The sequence below is a fragment of the Lynx canadensis genome, chromosome C1 (assembly GCF_007474595.2).
Source record: "Lynx canadensis isolate LIC74 chromosome C1, mLynCan4.pri.v2, whole genome shotgun sequence".
NCBI lineage: Eukaryota > Metazoa > Chordata > Mammalia > Carnivora > Felidae > Lynx > Lynx canadensis.
Window position 1 is genome coordinate 103,970,875 of NC_044310.1, and position 23,205 is coordinate 103,994,079.

General features: G+C 42.9%; 1 protein-coding gene across 1 annotated transcript; it reads right to left on the reverse strand.

The window, feature by feature from the left end:
* Positions 1–2,369: 2,369 nt before the first annotated feature.
* LIX1L (limb and CNS expressed 1 like) lies at positions 2,370–22,947 on the reverse strand. Its single transcript, XM_030325006.1, has 6 exons — positions 22,577–22,947; positions 12,699–12,862; positions 10,085–10,225; positions 5,893–5,988; positions 5,271–5,348; positions 2,370–4,934 (listed from the first exon to the last, which is right to left on the reverse strand). Exons 1-6 carry the CDS (start codon positions 22,866–22,868, stop codon positions 4,692–4,694), a joined length of 1,014 nt encoding a protein of 337 aa, XP_030180866.1. The 5' UTR covers positions 22,869–22,947; the 3' UTR covers positions 2,370–4,691.
* Positions 22,948–23,205: the final 258 nt, after the last annotated feature.

Consider the following 23,205-nt stretch of genomic DNA (forward strand, 5'->3'; position numbering starts at 1 on the left):
ACAGAGTGGCACTGTTAGGGACAAGGTAACGGGTGGCTGCAGGCAGTGCCCTATTAAGTAGGGCAGCCGAGGAGAAATACTACTGCCAGCGGAGCACAGCCGAATTTCTTTATTAGAGGATTGTGTACCGTCTCCTTGGACTCCGTACCAAATGGAAGTTTGAAGAACGTTTTTTCTCTCAAAACTTCTAGACCTGTATCCTGCTCTGAAGAGCAGCTGGATCTGTGATGGAAACATTTTAAAAATAGTTCAGTCCGTAATGCTGGGTACTGAAGCTGTTTCTGGCTCGTACTGCAGCACCGAATATCTCTTAACACTAACAGACCTGGTTGTCCGGGAACTAGCATTGGTGACACGGGTGTCAACTTCTTAAAATTTTTTTTGTTGTTATAATTTTTTTAAGATAAACTCTCAAACTCTTCCCACCACCTCTGGGGATTAAAAAACAAAACAAAATCATGGCTTTGAACAAAATGGGGGCTTTAACCTCTTTGGGAATGGTGCGTGTATTTCATGTTTAAAAACCTAGGCGTTGAAAAAACAAACAAACCTAGGAGTTGAGGCAAAACCCATATTGCCCCCAAATTCTGGAATCCTGATGTAAGTAAACCTTTAACAATAGTGGACTGCAGATTCATTTATTTATTAATTTTTTAATCAAGCCGTTATGTGACTTTAATATTAGAGAAAGTGTGGGCAATACAAGGCAAAATAATCTCATTATCAACAATCACTTTATAACTACATTATGAAAGTGATAATTGCTACGACAAAGTGTAATGGCAGTACAAAGAAAGTTTCTAATAGGACTGGGAGTAAGAAGGGCTTCCATTTGAACTGGGCCTTTAAGGCTGGGTAGTTTTCCAGGCCACGCAGCTGTACTGAGAATAGGAGACACTAATCCATTCTCCACAGTAAGTAGTGTGATACTTGAAAAAAAATCAGCTGGTCATATCCCTAACAAAACCCTTCCTTGACTTTTTCACTTGGGAATAAAATTTGAACTGCCTACTCTGCCTATTTACAACGACCTCCATTACCATTCTGCCTTCTTATTAAGCTCTCCCTACATTTTCCCTCAACTGTGCTGTCTCTTTCCCACCTCAGGACTTTTGCAACTTTCTGTTCCTGATGCTCTTATTCCAGCTCTTCACATGGCTCATTCAACTTCATCCTTTAGGTCTCCCTAAAATACTACTTTCTCTACTTTCCTGTCCTTCACTCTTGTTTATGTCCTTCACAGAACTAGCTTACTACCTTGTTTACTTTCTGACTCGTTTATTGTCTGAATTCCCATTAGAGTGTAATCCTTATGGCAGAGACCCTTAATTACAACAATATCCCCAAAGTTTAGACCAGTGTCTAGCTCACAGTAGACATTTGATACATGCTTATTGAATGAACAAATATCAGAATGGCAAGAAATTGTTTGCCTGATGCTGTGTGGCTAGGAAATAAAGCTAGAAGTACAGGTTAGGGCCAAAATGTATGCCATGCTAAGGATATTGAAATTTTATCCCGTAGGCAAGAATTTCTGTACTTCAAGTATTTGAGTATTCATGATTTTTCACAACTGTAAATAGTCCCCATGCTGTTTCTTGATTAGTGTTTCTCCTTATGTAGACTGACTTTTTAATTAAACAAATTTTCACTAAATTTAAATATCACTGCCATAAATGTAAAATCTGTATTTTTTTCTACTACAGTTTCCGATTAAAATATAAAATAAGTAAAAATGAAAAATGTTTGCCCCTCTACCACCTAAAATCATCTCAGGTAGTACCAAGGGTTCCCATATAAAACTTCGGGGAATGCTGTTAAGGACAAGGATAGCTAAGTGATGGTTTAAGCAAGGTAGTGGTGCACTCCTAAGTATTTTAGAAAGAAATCTGACAGTAGTTGAGAGGATGTTAAGAATGAAGGCAGAGGCTGGTAAGGAAGCTATTGCAGTGGTCCAGCCCAGAGATGATAAAGGACTGAACTAAGGCAGTGGATATGGACAAGACAGATTAGGAAGTTTATATAGGAGGTAAACTCAACAGCAAGTGACTGATTAGATCATGGTAAGGAATGGACCTAAGGTTCTAATTTAAGTAACTGGGTAGATAATAATCCTAATAACAGATTTGGGGAGTCAAAGAAGAGCATGTATGAAATGGCTTTTATTTTGAATATGTGACTTCAGAGAGCTTGTGTCATAAATTCAGGTGGTGAGGGGCACCTGGGTGGCTCAGTCGGTTGAGCGACCAACTTCAGCTCAGGTCATGATCTCACTGCTTGTGAGTTCAAGCTCCACATGCAGCTCTGTGCTGACAGCTCGGAGCCTGGAGCCTGCTTCGGATTCTGTGTCTCCCTCCCTCTCTGCCCCTCCCCTGCTTGCTCTCTCTCTCTCTTTCAAAAATAAATAAACATTTAAAAATTTTTAAAAATAAGATAAATTCAGTTGGTGATGTCATGGAAATATAGATGTAAAAGCTCAAAAGGGTGAAAGAGATTGAGAATGGTGTATAAGATAGAGTTGAAGTCACCATGGTGAGTGAGTTCGCTAGTGGAAATGGGTAGACCTTGAAAAGAAAGGGTCAGTGACAAAATCCAGGTTCCTCAAATGTCTGAAGGGGAAGCAGAATGCCTTCCCCCAACAGTACAATCTTATTTCTGCCACCCAAAAAATACTAATCAAAATTATCTTTTAGTCTGTTTATAAAAGAAAGGGTCGTTTTAGAGTTCCTCTGATACATATGTCTTAAGAAAGAGTCAATCTGGCTCACTAGACAAAAATCTATTTTTAATTGTATAAAATTATACATATAAAATACATAGAAAGTAGTAAAAAGATAAGCAAAATCTTTAACAATGAAAGTGGACAGATCAGGGAACAATTTTTCTCCAGTGCTTTGGGATCTTAACTGGTTGTTACTTGAGAAAAATAATCCAGGAGGTGCAAAGGAGAAGTTCTTCCCACAACTCACACCCCTTCACACTTCTCAGAGAAAGGAGCATAGGAGAAATGAGGGTTTATGATGTCTGGATTATAAATATCAATAAAAACTGGGTAGACATACCTGTTATTTAACATAGGAGCCTCTACTCCTACCCTACATGTGCTTCGTGGTATACAGAGATGGGACTTGGAGAATTCCAGGAGGTCCCTTTCAAGCACTAAAACAGTTGCTAGATTCCTTACCACTGATCCCATATGTACTGATCACCAAGATGATTTCAAAAGCAAAAAAGCTGATTTTCATCTTATCCCTGTCTGATCCAAAAGAGCAAATTGTGGCCTATTTCCTAACCTATTTCTAAAAACAAAGTGTTTAATCATAGAATGGAAAGTCCAATTTTGCAGAAACAGGAAACGTCCCAACACATTTTAGAAAGTGCACCGAACTATAATATAGTATAAAGGAGTTTATAGAAACAAAGGGAAAACACATCTTTGAGAGACCTATAAAAAATTCTCCCAAAGAGGAATGCTTTAGCTGTACTCCAGATATTTCTCCCCTATTTCACCCAGGAGAGAGATTGGGGGTGGGAGGCGGAGAGTCTTAAAAACACAGTTGATCATGTAGTCTCTTTTCCCTCCTGCAGTCTCCCCAGGGTTCCAGTTAGGAAGTGCCATAATGCCAGTCGCAACTAATTTTCTTGATCAACTCCTGCTCTAATAACCAACGTGGAAGAAGAGGAAAGAAAAGAGAGAGAACAACTGTGAATCTATGGACATCAAAGGTAGCAAACAGCAGCAACTTTGTGAGAGAGGAACACGGCCCTCACCAAAGAGGACAAATAATGTTTCCAAAGAGCAACATGAAGGGAAGAGACAGAGTTGGGAAATATGTTTACCTCCTACCCATTTCTGCAGACAGGAAGGTTTAAACACAGGGCTCAGTGAAGCTGGGTGAGCAGAGAGGAGTGAAGAGGGAATATTGGAAGAGGCTTCAATGCTGATCCCTTCTGGAGCAAGAACACACCCGGGAAGCTGGTATGGTATCTATGCCCCAGAAGCAACTTAGGTGATAAACACCTAGTTTTGTGTTTATAATTCCTCTCTTCTTCCTGGGAAGTTTCTCAGGAATAATTTGAACAAGCAGCTGTCTACTTCCTTCCAAATTAATAAAGGAAGTCTCAAAATGAAGTACCGCTTGGAGGCAGAGGAGGAGTAAGGGAGTGGCGGGAAGCGGTTGGTGGGGAGTCTAGGCAAGGAAATGTCTAGTCACTGGAGGAACAGCTCAGTACTAAGTAGGCCCAACTCAAGATAAACTTAAGCCAAAGCCTTCATACTCGTACCCTGTTTGGAGTCCAAGAGAAAGCAGGAATGAGGTTGAGGGTGAGGGTGGGGCACACAGACCTTATTCAAACTCCCTGTTAGATTATAAGAACACTTTGTCAATCATTTTGTGCTATTGAAATGACTACACAGAGCTGGGAGTATAAGCACCAACAAAGCTCTGAAGACAGCCTGCTCTTTTTACAAAGTGGAATGAGGATGTTTCAAAGGAAACTACATCCAAAAACTAGAAGAAAAGGGATCTCTCAGCAAATTGGGATCTGAGTGTAGAATTTATACATATACATATATATATCTATATTTTAAAGTATAAAATTGAGAAAGTATGTACAGAAATCATACTAAGTCTTAGAAAAGACATTATCAAAAAGAGCCTGGAGAGGATGGGGAGTATGTGCATGGACGCCTAGCAGTTGGAGGAATGCATATTGCCCAACTGCCCAGCGGCCAGCAGGAGAATATCTTTCTTCTCCTTGTGGAAGCGCAGCTCCTTGCCTGCCAGCCGAGCTTCGTCCAGCTCCCGCTCAGTAGAGGCCAGCTCTCTAGACAGTGCCCCTGGCACACTCTGCTCCCGGCTCACCCAGTCCAATGCCATTTGATGGCGAATATCATCATCCAGGGCCCGGTGTGAATAATGAGCCAACACTTCCTGCAAGGGGAAAGGAAAATGAAGGTTACTGACAAAGTCAAGGTTCATACCAAATGGACCCAATGGGATGAGGAACTCTTAGCCTTGGAGTCCTAACTGAAGTCAGCACGTAAGTCCTTTAAGGAGATTCTTAAGGGAAACTTCCCCGTGGGGGAAGCAAGGCAGGCAAAAGAGCTACAGTTAAGATCTAAATAGGAAAGATGTTAGGAATGAAGAGGGTACTTTGAGGCTTTCAGGATTCACAACCTGGTAACTATAGGCCTGCTTATGTCTAACATAACAGCCACCTCGAAATAGTCCTTCTGCAAGACTCCTCTCACAGACAGGGTCTCTTACCTGCCGAGAGCACTGTCTCTCCCTCATGGCCTTAAGGCTGCCATTCCAGTGCAGCAGCTGAAAAACTGTCATTAGTTCCTGGAGGAAGAAGACATGAAGTGCCAGAACAGTGATTTATATTGAGGGTTTGCATCACAATTACATGGGGGACCTTTTACAGAATGTATTTACGTAAGCATCTCTTTTTTTTTTTTTTAATTTTTTTTTTCAATGTTTATTTTTGGGACAGAGAGAGAAAGAGCATGAACGGGGGAGGGGCAGAGAGAGAGGGAGACACAGAATCGGAAACAGGCTCCAGGCTCTGAGCCATCAGCCCAGAGCCCGACACGGGGCTCGAACTCACAGACCGCGAGATCGTGACCTGGCTGAAGTCGGACGCTTAACCGACTGCGCCACCCAGGCGCCCCTATAAGCATCTCTTATACCAACTCTGATGTGCCCTTCAGGGAAGGAAGGTATTTATATATTGAAAAATATTCTAACCTTCTCTCCCTTCCCTTCCAACTGATGATCAATGAGTTAGGGATTAGAAGGAAATATAATATAATATAATATAATATAATATAATATAATATAATATAATATAAATGCAGGTTGATCCATGTTATGAGAGCCATAGTACCTGGAACTCCAACATTGACTTGCCCTTGTTGGATTCCAGCATGAATCGGAAGGCACCAATCCCTGTGTTTGGGTTGTCAGCTTCCTCCCTGTTGCCCTGTAACAGAGGAAAGGAAAAGACAAATAGATTTTCAATCAGGATTATCACCTCAAGCAGCACTGTCCTGTAGAAATATAACGCAAGCCCCCAATCTAATGTAACATTTTCTAGTTGCCACGTTAAAGTAAAAATAAACAGGTAAAATTAATGTAAATAGCATGTTTTATTTAAGCTAATATATTCAAAATATAATTTAGCTATACTTAGCATAAAAATTTTTCATGAAATTTTTACATTCTTTTTCTTATACCAGGGTTTCAAAATCTGAAGTCTCTTCCACATTTACAGCACATCTCGATTCATACTAGCCACATATCAGGTGTTTAACAGCTACATGTGGCTGGTGGCTATTCTGCTGGTCAGCATAGACCTAGAAGACTCCAAAGTCATCACACATATTAACTCAAGTGACAGAGGTCAATCTGATTTTCCCTATCTTACAAAGAGGGAACACTGAAACATAGAGAAGAACCCCGATTTAGCCAAAATAACAGAGTGAGTCCAACACACAGGATTGGACTAGCCTAGAGGATAATTGGGCAAATGCATTTTCAAGGGAAACAGTAGGAGCCATAAAGCATAGTAAATTCTGGGTAGCAGTTTGGCCTCTTAGACATTTGGCTTGTGTGTTCTAGTGGTTACATGACCCTGTGGGGATAGAACTAAGATTCATTGCCTGTGCAAACAAACAATACGGTATAGACTGGATCTCCTACTAATCTTGAGGCCTTGGGGAAGTCATTTAACCTCTCTGTTCCTGTTTCCTCATCTGTAAAATGGGAATAATCACAGATCTATCTCCTAAGATTGTTTTGAGAATTAAATAAGAAATTATTTAAAAAGGGATAAATGTGGTTTTAAAACTCCAATTATATAAAATGTGGTACATTATTATACTAGACTTGGTATCCAGTTACACAATCCAAATCCATTCTGGTACTGGCTTTGGTTTAGTGGTACTTGATGGTGGTTTAGTATTACTGGGGATAATTCCAGACCCTGGGGCTGGCTGGGACTTCCAAAATAAGGGCAGCTGCTATTTTTTTTTGGTGACCTTTTTGTCAGCCTGATCTAGGAAAATAAAACCAGGAGACTTCTGGGAACACAGGAACCCAACTTTCTCCTTCTACTTCCTGACAAGTTGCCTGATCTTTCTAGCCCATTCTGCACCACCGTCCCTGCTCCACGCCTCCCAAGATTCTGCTCTCTTTGAGAAAGGGGACTAGGTAGAAGTGAGGAGCCAATCAAGTTATATCCAAATTCAGTTTATTATGGGGCACTTCTCCATGGGGCTGTACTGTATATGTATTATAATAATTCCATGTGCTTAGTAAGTATACCATATGTGCTGGCTTATTTGTTTTCACTCTGCTAGAATCAACAAGAAGTCACACAAGATCAACCCATATTATTTTGTGGCTTCTGAGAAGCAACATGCCAACCAGTAGTTAATCTTCATGGTGAAGCAAAGAACACAAAATTTGGATTTAAAAAAGAAAAGCTACAGAGAGGAAGGAAAAAGGTAACCTTCACTATTAGCATTTAGGGCCCTGAAGCAATTAACCTGTTTCATGGTTGCCTATAATCATTCAATATGGTACCTTATTCAGTACCTCCAGAGTTTTCCATGATATAGTACATAGAAAGTAATGATTATCTCTGTACAGCCAACTGGGGTATACAGAAGAAGCTGCGGGCAGAGGAGCCCATCTATCCCAGGCCTTGCTCTTGGACAGAGCATGAGCAGCGGAGGGGCAGAGAAAGAGAGGGAGACACAGAATCTGAAGCAGGCTCCAGGCTCTGAACTGTCAGCACAGAGCCCGAGGCGGGGCTCGAACTCACAAGCCATGAGATCATGACCTGAACCGAAGTCAGACCCCCAACTGACTGAGCCACCCAGGTGCCCTGAAATCAATGTGATTTGGAGTATGGCGATTCCACTGGGAAATTAATGAGCAATCTATTAAATTCTCAGTTTTGAGGGGTTAGGCAAATAGAAATATTGGCAGAGAATAAAAACAATTTGTTTCCTAAACACTTTGTAGTAGACACTGCTGGTGACTTAGCCAACATCTGTTTCCTTCTTCCTTACTATAGAACCTTAATCTTGTTCTACTACCTACCATCTCCCATGTATCTCCCTCAGGGAAGAGTGATTTTATCCTCTAATTTCAGTGGGTAAATCCTAACCCATTTTGCTTGTAATTGGTTTTAAGGTGGGAATTCTGGCCATTAGGAAGTAGAAGGGAGGTCTACTGGCGGGTTTCTGGGAGAAGATTCCTTACTACTAAAGAGTTACTAAAAGAAGGTCTCAGGGCACCTGACTGGCTCAGTTGGTAGAGCATGCAACTCAATCTCAGGGTCTTGAGTTCAAGCCCCACATTGGGTGTGGAGCCTACCTACTTAAGAAAGAAAGAGAGAAAGAAAGATGGTGTCTTTCTGTCTTTGAATATGGTTACATCTGTATTTAATATCTGAAATTCTGTAGTCATCTTGCACCCTTGCATCTGAAGGGAGCCAGCTCAAGGACAAAGACAGTATCTAGAGGATGGCTGAATGGAGAGATGGAAAGAATTTGGCTAGTAGATGATGACATTCTTGATCCATGGAATCAACCAGCCTTGAAATCTTCTCTACTTCTGGACTTCCTGTCATGTTAGAGAGTAAATTTCCTTTCTTGGTGTATTCCCTTAAGTCAGTTTGAAGTAAGATTTTTCTATTACTTGCATCCAAAGGCATCAAAACAGATAACACGTGCTAAGTGCTTAAATATATTCTCTTCTATCCAGTAATCCTACAGGTATAATTGTTACAGATGAGGAAATTGAGACTTAGATTAAGTAACTTGCTCAAAGCCACATAGCTAGTAGAACCATAATTTCAAAATGATGAATTCAGAGTCCATGCTTATAAGCATTGCTTTCTATAATCCAAACCAGTGTTTCACTTTATAATATATTAGGTGACTTAAGAGTGATAAATGTACTTTCTTAATTTAATTGGCTTTGATCAATATAAAAAATTGTTTTTATTCCTTGTAGATACTTCTGACCAGGGCAAAGAGAAATGGGAGGAAATCAGATGGGTAACAGAGGGAAGCCAACTTATTATCTAAAGTGTTCAACACTAACAAATACACAAACAGATAACTGAAGTGGTTTAGTATATGTAATTACATCTTAACTTCAAAGAGAACAGAAACAGAAAATTGGTCAGACTTTCACCCTATCACCCTATCAGTGAACTTGCGGGAAGGAAGAGAGAAGGCAGTGTTCATTTCCAGGATGCACCCCTAAGCTAGAAAATTCTGAGTCAACTTGGGTTCCAGTCTTGGCTCTACCACTTTCTATCTACATCCCTTCAGGCAAAATTTCACTTCTATGTTTTTAGTTTCCTTATCTGTAAAACAGGGGTACTAATAGTTCTTATATCTCAGAGCATTATGGTGATGATCAAATGACATAAAATACACATAAATCCCCTGGAACAGTCCCTGACACAAAGTAAATACTCAATTAGGATTAGCTGTGATTATCATCATCATCATCATCATCATCATCATTTGAAGGAACATTCTTTTGAAAGAGAGTAAAAAAATTACCCACCCCATTCGTGGAAAGGAAAAAAATAAAAACTAAGACACTGTATTATAAAGTGTTCTTTATTAATAGGAGAGGTCACGGAGATGAATGGCAATAAGAAAAGTCATAAAAATTAAAAAAAAAAAACAAAAACAAAAACAGTGAAGTAAGAAGGGAGTAAGGTCTTAAACCAAAATTGGGAAAAGCAAAATTCAAGCTCAGGTTTTATTTTGAAATATCTCTAAAATTCCACAAATCTTGAATTAAAGGTTTCTAGATACCAAGGAGATACAATGAAAGAGGCAAAATACCAACAAAAACATAAACATACACATAGAATCAGTGATTGAGACATAGGGAGCATGTAATATGCAAGATCGACAGAAAATAAATTCCTGTCTATACAGGAAAGAAAAGAAATCCCGCTCTGATTCCCAGTGATTTACAAGACTTCTCAGCCAGCCAGTTCTCCCATCCCCCACTTTCTTTTCTTTGAACTCCCTGTAACTTACATTGAAAGATGCCAGGGCCTCAGAGACACTCTTCTCAATGAACTCATCAGTGATTCTTCGGGAAGGGTGTTCATTAAACACAGAATTCATCAGTGCAATCTTTGCAGCACTCCGCCGGGCCTCAGCTTTTGTGGGGCAAAACTAGGCAGGACAGAGAGAGAGAAAATATGTATATATGTGTGTCTGAGAGAGAAAGGAAGGAACAGTGGGAGGGAAACATTAGGATAGACACTTGGGTAGTCTTTGGAAAAATCAGTTTGTGCAGTACATCCTCCAAAGTTTGTTTTGTAAAATGGTTGAGGCATTTGGAAACATAATTTTGATTCAACATCCTGAAGTCATTAAGGAACTGGAGACGGCTATAGCTCATACCAAATTGAATGCAGAATGAGGAAGGCTGCTGAAGTCAGCATATAACCACTGGATATAAAAAATACGCCCGTTTCAACTGTCCACAGAATTAATTACTCAAAAGCCAGAATCTGGCCAGCCTGTTAGAAATTTGTATCTTGCTCTCCTGTTCCATGCACAGGCAAGATTTCTTTTCATCCCTCTAGATAAGCTAGGCATAGAATAGGTCTTCTCTAGGTTGCTTCTGCACAGGAGGCCTCTAGTCTCTACCAGAAGCGCCCATCCAGGATTCTTGGACTTCACTTTTGGCTGTGAGCAGGCAGTTCCCCCACTAACGCAGTGAGTCAATGAGCTATCCCTGAGCAGAGACCAAGGTCTGAAGAAGGAATGTGTAGTCTTTTTCCCCCCAGGGGAAGCAAGGAGGAGAGGGGTAGCAAGGAGAAGGAAAGCTGACCTGAACAAAGCAAGAAAATATTAAAAGTTAATTCATGTTTTTTACATTGTCTCCAACATAGGTATCATAGCCCAAGGCTGATTTTCAGAAGTCTTAAATCACTCAACCTCAAATCCCCATAGTATTTGTTTATATAATTCATCATCACTGGCTGCCTCAAAGGCCTGTGTCTCCTGTCATTTATGATTAGGGTCAGAGGAAAGGAAGAAAGTAATGTTATGGCTTTTAAAAGTAGACCAGGATATGTTCACTACTTAACCACCTTAATATCAATAACTCCCGATTTTCTTTAGCTGACAGGTGTCTCTGAGACAGAATATGGAGCTTGGTACATTAACCCTAAGTTGTCTTCTGCAATTTCTCCATTCCTACTTCTCTGTTTGCTAGGCTGCTGCTCATTCTATAGTATGGTATTGTTCCTGAAAGATCATCCATCCATGAAGAAAACCACCAGGAGAAATTTCACCTGCCAAAGTGGGTATAGAAGACACAAGCTAAAACAGGCCAAGATAGATAGTACTGTTCTTTGGGGGGAAATAACAGAAATCAAATGACTGTAATGATCCAATTATGGGCATCACCATAAAATTATCAAATCTTTATTCAACAATAAGATGAGGTGAGAGAAGGAAGGGGAGATCTTATTCTCTAGGAGAGAAAGAAGAAACATTAGTCGTCCTGAGCATATATTTATTTCTCTGAAATTGTTGGGGTTCTGAGGGGAAAAAAATTAGTCACCTTATTTGAAATGAAGCCTCTTCAGGACTTTTCTGTTTGAGGCAGGAACTGAACTGCAATGGCCCTGTTTCATGCCACAGATTTATTAAATGTCTACTCTTTGCTGTGTGCTGAGTGGGTGGTAAAGATCTAAAACTGACTAAGAAGACAGACATAATCTCTACCTCCATGGAGCATAATCCACTAGGTGAAATAATTATGATATGTCATGATAAGTAATATGATAAGGGAAGTTCAAGGTGGCACATAGCAGGGGTTATACCTTTGTCTAAGGGTTATGAACAGAACAAAATGTCTATTCTCTAAATTCCTATTCAGACTCTATATTGACATCTCAGAAGGCTACCTTCCTATGGTCGATGTAAAAAATCCATCTTTGATGATAACATTCACACTAGTCAAATTTCTTCTTACCCTATAATAACAACCAGTCTCCATCATCATATATCACAGCTCTTTCATATAATTGTAGAATGCTAGCACTAGAAAGACTTTACAAATAATCTAACCTATCTCCTTCATCTTATGGATGGGGAAACTGAGGCCCAGAGAATTTACCTGACTTGCCCTGCTGGCGGCGGGAAAGGGGGGCGGGGGCGGGCAGGGGGGATGAGAATTTGGATCTTCTAATTCTTAGATGAATACTATTTCCACCATACATAATCCCTCCACTTTGGCCTCTTAAAGAACACAAACATTGCTTTCTTGAGTAATTTGCCTATGAAAAAGTACTGGGGATAAGGAATATTACTCTGTGTTCTCAAAAAGAGATGACAGGAAGTTGGACAGATTAGAACATGGGGCAGGTGCTGGTACTCTGGATATACTAAGGGCGTATTCATAACTGCTCAAATTCAAAGTGGGTGTGAGTTTTCGTAGGCTGAAAGAAAAGCCACTGAGGTTCTTTTGTGGTTAAATGAGCCTCAGATGCTGACCAGACTGATCTGCCCAGAATTGGTTTCAGGTCCTCAAATATGTGATTTCTGACAGATTTAATGGCCAAAGTGATGGAGAAAACCACCGCTAGCACCTAAGCATTTCTCCTTGCTACTGCCACCTTGGAACTCTTACCTGGAAGCTCCCAAAGCAACTTCCCCCGGGCAGAGTGACGTAGCAGACATAAGGAGGGCTGTTGGAGGGAACCATTTCATAAACCACCAGAGCCCCGTTCTTCAAGTCTGCCCCACGGGACTGCTTCATCTGCCAGAATTCCTGAAGTGCCTCCACCACATTCACTGCAAAAGAGAAGCAGTTAAGTTCAGCAATGAGAACACCTCGAAAGTAGTTCTGTGCTTCCATACAGTATCTGTATCCTATACTGACATGAAGGGTCTGACCTGCCCTAGCTCCTTACCGCTTAAAAGCATTTAAACTTATAAACCTAGACTCTGATTAAGGCATTTGCACAGGAAGACCAGAGGATGCCTGGCCTCCTACACCACCTCTCTAGTTCACATTTTGGTTAGTCCTAACACCAAAGCAGAATAACTTAAATATTGGAGGCAGAGTTTCCAGGTCAGCAGACCATTATCCCCACCTGATGAAGTGCAAGTAATCATTCCACAATTGGTCAGGTGGCCTAGAGTAATAAACACCAGCACGAGAAGTGCGTTCACTGAACGCTTCCTGTGTGTCATGCACTGCCTTAAGTGCTTTACCTATTTAATCACAAAAACCTTATGAGGCAGGTACTTTTATTATCCCCATTTTACAGATGAGTGAAATGAGACATAGAGAAGTTAAATGACTTGCCCAAGGGTATAATAGCGAGAAAGTAGCAGAGCAAGAATTCAAACCCACGCTGTCTTGGTTCCAGAGTCAATGTTCCTAAACCTCATGTGATACTGCCACTCAAGGAAATGTGGTCCTTCTAGCCATTCTCAAACCTGTGCTTCTGGTGAGCAAACCCATACCCAGATTCCTTTTCCATCTTGGAATTTTATATGTTATATATATATATATATACACACACACACACACACACACAGTGTGTGTGTGTGTGTGTGTGTGTGTGTGTGTGTGTGTGTGTGTGTGTGTGTTTGAGCATGAATTTCTCTTCTGAGGATTTCCCTAGGTTTAAGTGGTTTTTGGAGGAACTGTATATTGGGAGACTCTCCTTCACAGGTCTCTTGTGGTCCTTTCCAGCTTGCTGGGTATGCCAAGATTTCAAGGACTTGGCTGCTCTTTACTTGGGCCATTTCTCAGGATTGTGTTTGCAGCAAGAAACCCAAGGGATGAGGTAACGTCTCCCTCTGGGACAAAGAACAAGCCTGCTTACTGCCTACAATGACATGGCAGGTTCCCGCAGCTCAGCATTCTTCTTCTGTAATGTGACGTATGGCCTGTGCAAGCATCCACCTGAGCCCTTCACGTCAGACTTGGGAGGCAAGGGGAACTGATGCAAACAAATCTGATGCTTATGCTACCTGTTGTATTATGAGCAATAAAGTCCTTTGTCTCTGACCCAGAAGTCTCTTGACTTCTGCCACTTCTAGCAAACAGTAGCCAGCTAATGTATTAGGGTAAAATCAAACCCCAGACTCAAGACTGTGTTCCAGAATAGTTCCCCTCATCCCCCCATAATTGGGCAAAATCATTGTACAAATATGTATGGAGTACCTACTCTGTGTTAGACTATGTGCTGGATGCTAGGCTACAACAGTGAACAAAACCATACCTGTTCCTCTTCCTTATGCAGTTTACAACCTAAAGAAGAAGTGAGAGGGGTGCCTGGGTCGCTCAGTCAGTTAAGCATCCAACTCTTGATTTCGGCTCAGGTCACGGTCTCATGATTCATGGGATCCAGCCCCACATCAGGCTTCTGACAGTGTGGAGCCTGATTGGGATCCTCTCTCTGCCCCTCCCTACCTCCCCTGCTTGTGTGCTCGCTTGCACATGCGCATGCTCTCTCTCTTAAAATAAATAAGTAAACTTAAAAAAAATTAAAAACCCCCTCCATTAAAAATAATAATAAAACAAAGAGGGAGAGGGGTGCCTGGGTGGCTCAGTCAGTTAAGTGTCTGACTTCGGCTCAGGTCATGATCTCGTGGTTTGTGAGTTCAAGCCCCGTGTCGGGTTCTGTGCTGACAACTCAGAGCCTGGAGCCTGCTTCGTATTCCGTGTCTCCTCCTCTCTCTGCCCCTCCCATGCTCATGCTCTGTCTCTCTCTGTGTCTCAATAATAAATAAACGTTAAAAAAAAAAGAGGGAGAGAAAGAGATTAACCAGATATCTCAAGCAAATGAAAAATCGCAACTGTGATCAGTGCTATAAAGGAGTCTGGTAGATGGGAAAGGTCATAGGGACTTCTGACCTCATGGAGAAGGCCAAAGAAAGCTACCCAGCCAAGGTGATATTTAAGTGCAGATATGAGTATGAATTCACTAGGCAAAAAGGTAAGAGAAAGAGTTCTGAACAGAAGGAATAACACACACAAAGGGTCTGTAGCAGCAGAGAAGACAGCAAATAAAGGGACCAGTGTGGCTCAAAAAGTGAGAGCAAGGGAAAGGTTCGTGCAAGATAAGATTGCAAAAGGAAGCAGGAACCAGACCAAAGTGGACCTTGCAGGCCACACTAGAGTAACAGCTTTATCTTAACAGCAGTGGGAAGCCACTGAAGGGCTTAAGACAGAAGGAAGGATGAGATCAGTTTTCCTTTGGAAAGAATCACTTTGACTTCAGGGTTCCAGACATTTCAAGTGGCTTTAACAAAAGCCTCATAATAATAAATGATCAAATGCCTTCTTCAATATCTTCCAACATGACCACTCTCTACTCTCAGTTACAACAACTCATTCATTCTTTTATATTGTGTTAGTTTAGGTCTGCCAAGGAGAAGACACCAAGATGGGATAAACATGCAAGAGATTTATTGGAAAGGAAGTAGGAGAAGGGAGAGGCTTCAGACCCAGATTGAAGGTCTGACACCTATGGAAGGGGGGTGGGAAAGAAGGTCTGGATATGAGAGTCGCAGCTGGCAGTGCATTTCCAAGAAAGGTTTGGTCAGGCCAGTGGGAAGTCCCCAAGCCAGAGAAATCCCACATTGTACCAACATGTGCCTGAGTTAGTGCCCCTGCTGGGCTCGGTCGCTGACTGAGGGCAGCCTGCAGGATGTGTGGCCTCGGTGCACATGGGGTGATGGACACAGAGGGGACAGCAGCTTAAGGCTGCCAGTCAGTTATGCCCCTGCAGCAGGAGATATGAATAGCACATTTTCATGGCTGCCACACACACATTAGGCAGAAAGTGTGAGCACTTAATATGTACATAGCTCTCTATTCTAAGCATTAGGGACGCAAAGGTGAATAATACAAATCCCCAGCCAGCGAGGTGTCCCAAACCTAGTGGCCAGTAATAACTGGTATTTCCCTGCTCTGCAACTGAAGCAAGCACTCCCTGCACCAGCCAGAGCTTGAAAGCCGCGCAAGCTCTTTCCTAACACCCTATATTTAACTGACTTTTTAGAATGTTCATTCTTCCATTAAAAGGCAGCATTAAAAGGAAACTCTGTCTTTCCCACCCTTAGTTTTGGCAGGGGCTCTTCAGAGGTCACTGCTGCCCAGAAAGCTTAGCCATCTTTGTTCTTTCCATTGAGATCTTTTCAGCCCCAGTTCCCTCTTTGAGACAATTTAGCATAATGCGTTGGGTGACAGCTCTCCTGACATGCAAACAACAGGGAGAATATTGAAATAAAGAGAAAGGGGAGGAAACCATTATAAATGGGAAGATCCTATGAAAAAGCATATGTCCATTCTGATATCCAGTTAAATCTCTCTTGGTACACAGTGCAGGACTAGTTTTTAACGATTATTCAAAGCCAAAGGAGATAGGGAGTCTTATGTCAGAAATGGATGAAATGAGAAATTGGGCAGAATTAAATGATCGGGAGAAAAGCAATGAACTGTGATCTGCATTTGAAACACCTCACAGGCTCTTTGATTTTTAGAGCTGACAGGGACTTCAGAGATCATCTAGTCCAATTCAGGCCACAGAAGGGGAAATGACCTGCTTGAGGTCACACAGCTGTGACAGAGCTAGAGACTGAATGTGTAAGACATCCTGATGCCAATTTGGTCCAAGACCCGGTCCATGGTTTAGCCTCATGGGAATTCACAAGCCCCCTAAAACCCACAATGAAGTCACGTGTGTGTGTGTAGAGTATGTGGTGGGGGAGAGGGCACCCATAGGTTTTATCAGATTTCCAGTGAGGAACCATGCATCTAATGGTTTACATGAGGATGCTTAAAGAACTGTGATGTGCGAGGGTTAGCAATGACCAAGACGTACACATCTGACACCTACAATTGCTTTTTAGGAGTCACTGGAGGATGCTGGACTAAAAGAGACAAGAAAGACCAAGATAGGTACATTTAAAAAAATTTTTTTAATATTTATTCATTTTTTGAGACAGAGAGAGAGAGCGAGCGAGCATGAGTGGGGGAGGGGCAGAGAGAGGGAGACACAGAATCCGAAGCAGGCTCCAGGCTCTGAGCTGCCAGCACAGAGTGTGACATGGGGCTCGAACTCACAAACCCATGAGATCATGACCTGAGCTGAAGTCGGACGCTCAACCGACTGAGCCACCCAGGCACCCCAATAGTGAGGTATATTTAAGTGTTTGTACCATGATGTTGAACAATAACAAAAAGAATAATTTTGGTTTTGGTCCTTAGGAGATAAAATATTAATGTTGAAATGGGATGAGAGGTACAGATTGTACAACTGTCATACAGTGAAATCATTAAACCAGAGTGAAACCATTAAAACAACACATGAAATTACATTAAAAAATTTATATCAGAAAAATAAATACAATGTTGTGGTGAGAGAGCACGAATAAATAGCTAATGCAGGGGTGCCTGGGTGGCTCATTTGGTTAAGCGATCAACTTCGGCTCAGTCATGATCTCAAGGTTAGTGAGTTTGAGCCCACATCCGGCTCTCTGCTGTCGGTGCCAAGCCCACTTTGGATCATCTGTCTCCCTCTCTTTTTGCCCCTCCTGCACGTGCATGGACACATTCTCTCTCTCTCTCTCTCTCTCTCTCTCTCTCTCTGTCTCTCTCTCTCTCTCTCTCAAAAATAAATAAACATTTTTTAAATAGCTAATACAATTGAGAGATGAATGAGAAGATTCTCCCTGATCATACAGGATGGCGAGAATAGGCTGGCCCAGCTTAATTCACATTATTTTGAAGATAGGGAAGCTGGTTAACAATATTCCATCTGATGCTTCCTATTTTCAACTTGTAGAACATGCCCCTGAATAGCTGATAGTGCATAAACTCCTTGGAAGGAAGGGATTGCAAGATGACAGTGACTTTAGGAGAGGACTATGGTAGGCTGAAAAATGCCCCCTGCTAAGATGTCCGTGCTGTGATCCTTAGAACCTGTGAATGTCACCTCAGGTGGCAAAAACTTTATAGATGTGATTAAGGATCTTGAGATGGGGTGATTAACCCAGATTATCTGGGTGGACCCTAAATGCAATGACAAGGGTCCTTCGGGAAGGAGAACTGATGAAGCACAGAAGAAGAGAGGGCAGTGTGAACACAGAGGCAGACATCAGAGTGATGCTGTCACAAGCCAAGGATGCTGGCAGCCCCCGGAAGCTGGAAGAGGCAAGGTCACAGTTTCTTCCCTAGAGCCTTTGGTGGGGGTAGGGGAGCACAGACCTGCTGACACCTTGATTTTGGTCCACTGACACCGATTTTGGACTTCTCACCTCCAGAACTGTGAGAGAATACATTCCTGTTGTGTTAATCCCCCAGATGTGAAATAATTTGTTAGAACAGCTACAGGAGGGGCGCCTGGGTGGCGCAGTCGGTTAAGCGTCCGACTTCAGCCAGGTCACGATCTCGCGGTCTGTGAGTTCGAGCCCCGCGTCGGGCTCTGGGCTGATGGCTCGGAGCCTGGAGCCTGTTTCCGATTCTGTGTCTCCCTCTCTCTCTGCCCCTCGCCCGTTCATGCTCTGTCTCTCTCTGTCCCAAAAATAAATAAACGTTGAAAAAAAAAAATTAAAAAAAAAAAAAAAAAAAAAAAAAAGCTACAGGAAATCAACACAGGTCTAATCCAACATCCCCCAAATTGGAAATATCCAGGCTTTTAACTCCATAGTCACTTATCAGCGAAGAAGCTGTGGTTCTGAGGAAAAGGAATGATGACCAAACAGAAAATACCACACAAGATTCATTCGTTCAACGTAGTGGAGTAAGTAGCTGGGCAGAACATCCAATCACGTAACCATACTGTGATATCAAGGGAGAGCAACAATTTCAAAGATACAGGTTTGAAGAGGGCAATCCAGAAGTTACAGAGCAAGGAAAGTGACTTGGTCATTCAGTCAATCATGCCAGTTTTAGAGACTGCCAGCTGTCCACATCAGAAGGGGAGTACATGCCATGCGTAAAAAGGGGCAAAGGCAATGGTAATGCTACCAATACCCATCATCTGCAGTTTTCAAAGGGTTTCCAAATGCATAATAATAGCAACCACCACTGAATCCTAACTGCGTGCTGTGTGGTTTATGCTCATTACCTCATTTAATACGCACAAAACTATCAAGGTAAGTGTTATAATACCCATTTTTCAAACAGTGAACAAGCTGGGGCACCTGGCTGGCTCAGTCAGAAGGGCAAGCAATTCTTGATCTTGGGGTTGTTAGTTTGAGCCCCACATTGGGTGTAGAGTTTATTTAAAAAATCAGATCTTGAGGAGCGCCTGGGTGGCTCAGTCTGTTGAACGTCTGACGCTTGATTTTGGCTCAGGTCACGATCTGCTCTCTCAGTTAGTGGGTTTGTGTCCCGCATCCTTCCAGCTCTGCACTGACAGTGGGAAGCCTGCTTGGGATTCTCTCTCTCTCTCTCTCTCTCTCTCTCTCTCTCTCTCTCCCTCTCTCTGCCCCTCCCCCGCTTGTGCTCTCTCTCAAAATAAATAAACTTTGATAAAAGAAAAACATTAAAAAAAAAAAAAAGTGAACACGTTAAGGAACAGGCCACAGTGGCAGAACCAGGATTTAGAACCAATGTTTGCCTCACAGCTAACCCTCTTTCTGGTGCACTATCCTGCCTTATTGTACCATTAACCTTCACACATACTCTGTGAAGTGGACTGTGAGCTCCATGAAGATAGGGACTCAGTATCTGTGCTGTTCACCACAGCATCTGGTGGTCAATAAATATTTGTCCAATGAATGGAACAGATGAGGCCTAGAGAGATTAAGCAATTTATCCAAGATCACACAGCCACTGTTTGACAGGGCCAGGTTCTCTGATTCCAAACCCTGTGCACCACAAGCTGATTAAAATCCTACAGCATACTGAGTTATGTGTGTATCTTGGGTGGAGATTGAGGGTGGAGGCGGGGGGAGAGGTATAGGACAGATGGGTGAAATAACAGAAGAGTTTTGTTTTGGTTTTTGTGTTTTTAAAACAAATGCTGAGGTCCCACATGCATGCTGGTAAATCTAAAGACTGTGACTAGAAAAGGTGATCTGGGAGCAGTCAAGAAGAAGGTGAAGGATATGAATTGAAGATGATACAGTAAAGCATTCCTGGATCAGATAATGGCCTGGGCAAAGATCAAGGTGAATTATATTCAGGGGAATAGGGCCAACCCAAAATACCAGGCCATCAGTCACAAGGGTATGTGGGTACATACCCTATTTTTTTTTTTTTTGCCTATTAATCGAAGCAGAATAAGTGATTCCATGTGGTGAAGGACTTCTGAGCCAAATCGGCAGAGAGTTGGCTTGCCTGAAGCTGAATTATCTGCCAAACTCTCCCAAAGTACTGGCTGGACACCCAGACTGGAAATGAGAAACTCGGGAATAATGAGGAGTGTGGTGGGAGGTAGGGAGGTTGGAAGAAGGAGTCTGAAGCCTGACTGATTGCTCTTTGTCAGTAAAATCCCCTTGCTTCTTCATCCTGTCTAAGGAAATGAAAAAGTTTTTACAGTACTCTCAGTTTAGATGCCAAACCAGAGGCTTTCCAGGTAACACCAACAAGAAAGAGGGCAGACTCCTCTACAATTCTAATAAATGCCTGTAGGTTTCCAAGAGGATGGGTTCATTTTAGGGTGATTGCCCCTATGCCCAGAGGCAAAGACCTTCCCTTGGTCTCAAATAGACTGGAAGCAGCAGCAGGACAATAGCTGATGGCAGTTCCATCACGAGGCCCTGTTAAATCTCGGAATTAAACTAGACAAACAACTATAACTCATCATGATGAATTTCAGAAGCACATGCATTTATATTCCCAGCACCTAGCAGAGTGCCAGCCCCAGGGTAGGAGTTCAAAATGTTGAAGAACCAAAGGAAACTGATGGTAAACGTATCACTAGGCACATAGAGCAAAATGGATATAAAAATCTGATTTCATAGGAATCTTTGGATCTACATTGACAGAATCTAAGAATGGGAGAAAATGAGATGTGTTCTTTCAAGGATATATGAACCAATAAATTTGAGGTAATACTCATCATTTTAAGGTACCCATCATGTGTCAGGTGCAATATCTCATTTAACCCCCTAATAACCCTTGAGGAAACTGCAGCTTGGTGAGGTTAAGTCACTTCCCCCCAAACATAACTGGCAAGTGACAGAGATTTAGTTTGGGATTTAACCCACACTTGTCTGCCTCTGAAACCCGCGTAAGCTCTTTTCACTACACTTTCATAGGGAAGTGGAAAAAAGGCATTACAGTCTACAAAGAAAGCCCTGCAACCTTTCTTTGCATTATTGTTCAACTAGAAGGTTAGAGATATAGTCACTTTCAGCTGAGGCAGGATTTAACCAAGCAGAAAAAAGTGATGTCTCAGAAACTCCAGACCTAAATTCTGTATCCCACACCCTTCACTATATTGTGTTACTTGTTACACTATAAATCTGGAGCTCAAACTCAGGAAATTCTGCACTGATTAAACAAAAACAACAAAGAAAATCCTCACAGTCCCTTTCTCAGAAACCCTAGAAATTAGGCATCTGTAAGATGAAGATTTCTAATGGAAATAGGGTTTCTGCCTGGCTCATTTCCACAGAATTTAACATTGAGAGAGCCAAAGCCTGGGATTTATCCTCAGTTTCTGGGAAAGGGCCAGGAAAACAGAGCCAGACAGACAGAGAGGCCAGAGTTGTGAGGCTCCGTACTTAAAAAGACACCAAAGTGAGGTACTAAGTCACAGGACGCTGGTATGGGCTCAATGGTATGGTTCCAGATTTAAAAGCACAATTTTAAGTGACTTGTGAAGGCACTACCTAATTCCCCCAGCAATTCTGAAGCTGCACTGGAAATTTCAGGGTGAGGGGTAAGTAAGAAAAGAATTCAAAAGTCAAGGTTAAGGAGATAGATGGAGGGGCACCTGGCTGGTTCAGTCATTGGAGCATGTGACTCTTGATCTGGGGGTTGTGAGTTCCAGCTCCATGCTGGGTATAGAGATGACTTAAAAAATAAAAATCTTTAAAAAGAAAGATTAAGTAGGTGGGATAAATTAATAGGGGGGGCAGGAATTGCTGAGATCACAGAAGAAAGGTTGAGAGGGTGAGAAATGCCTTGGATCTGAGATAAAAGATGGGATCCTACACAATGGGGACGGGTCCTCAAAGGCAAAAAGATGTTAAGGTATTAAGCTACAGGAAGAATTCCATTTCTGAAGGAGAAAAGGTTGGGAAGAAAAGAGGGTTGTTATTTGTAAAAAGGGGTTCCTGGAGAATATAGTAGTACCTCAATAAAGAGGAGGCGGGGAGAGGTGTGTATAAGTGAGAGAGAGAGACAGAGAGAGAGAGAGAGAGAGAGTGTGTGTGTGTGTGTGTGTGTGTGTGTGTGTGTAGCCCAGAAGGAAACTCCCCAAAAGGAAATGCATGTGAGGGCTCTGCGCCAGGAAAAGCGATCCAGAGGACTATGGGAGCAAGGCTCCTCTACAGAGGGTGTCCCGCAGGAGGCCAGAGCCGCAGACTCACCTCGGCCATAGCCCTGCGTGTGCTTGGCGAAGCTCCTCACCACGGCCTCCACGGCCTCCCGCAGCACCGCGGGGCTGCCGGCGGAGCCCGGGGGCAGCGGCAGCCCCGGGGTCCCGGACAGGAGCAGGGGCGGCGGGGGCGGCGCGGGGGGCGGCGGTGCGGGCGGGGGGCCTGCCGGGGGTGTGGCGGTGGCAGCCGCGGCCCCAGTCACTCCGGGCCGAAGCGCTCGCAGAGTGCCCCTCCCGCTGGTGCCCACTCCGGGCTGCAGCCGCTGTGCTCGCATCGTCTCCATCCCGTCCGCCGGTGGAGCAGCGGCCCCGACCCTGCCAGCCTGGCGAGCTGAAGGTCCCAGCCACCCCCCGCCAGCGAGAGCCCAGGGACTGAGGCGGTGCCGCAGCCCCACCGTCAGTCAAGCGGGGGCGGGGACGAGCCAGGTCCTCTACGAATCAGCAGAGACTGGGCGGGAGCTGGAGGGCTCCACTCCGCCATAGGCAAATTAGGGAGGAGGGCGGAGGTTCTGAGCAACCAATTGCAAATAGACAAAGCGATACTCTTTTTAAGGGAGAAGCTTATCCTGGGCGCTTCGTTGGGAGTCCTGTGGGGAGTCCTGGAAAGCAAGTCAGACCCCG

Bases quoted from the DNA above. Each gene is read 5' to 3' on its own strand.
- LIX1L (XM_030325006.1), bottom strand. From the start codon at position 22,868: ATGGAGACGATGCGAGCACAGCGGCTGCAGCCCGGAGTGGGCACCAGC. The intron at 5,989-10,084 runs GTAAGTTACAGG...CCTCTGTTACAG, and splicing joins AGGCCCTGGCATCTTTCAAT to GGCAACAGGGAGGAAGCTGA. The intron at 4,935-5,270 runs GTAAGAGACCCT...TTCCCCTTGCAG, and splicing joins AGAGACAGTGCTCTCGGCAG to GAAGTGTTGGCTCATTATTC.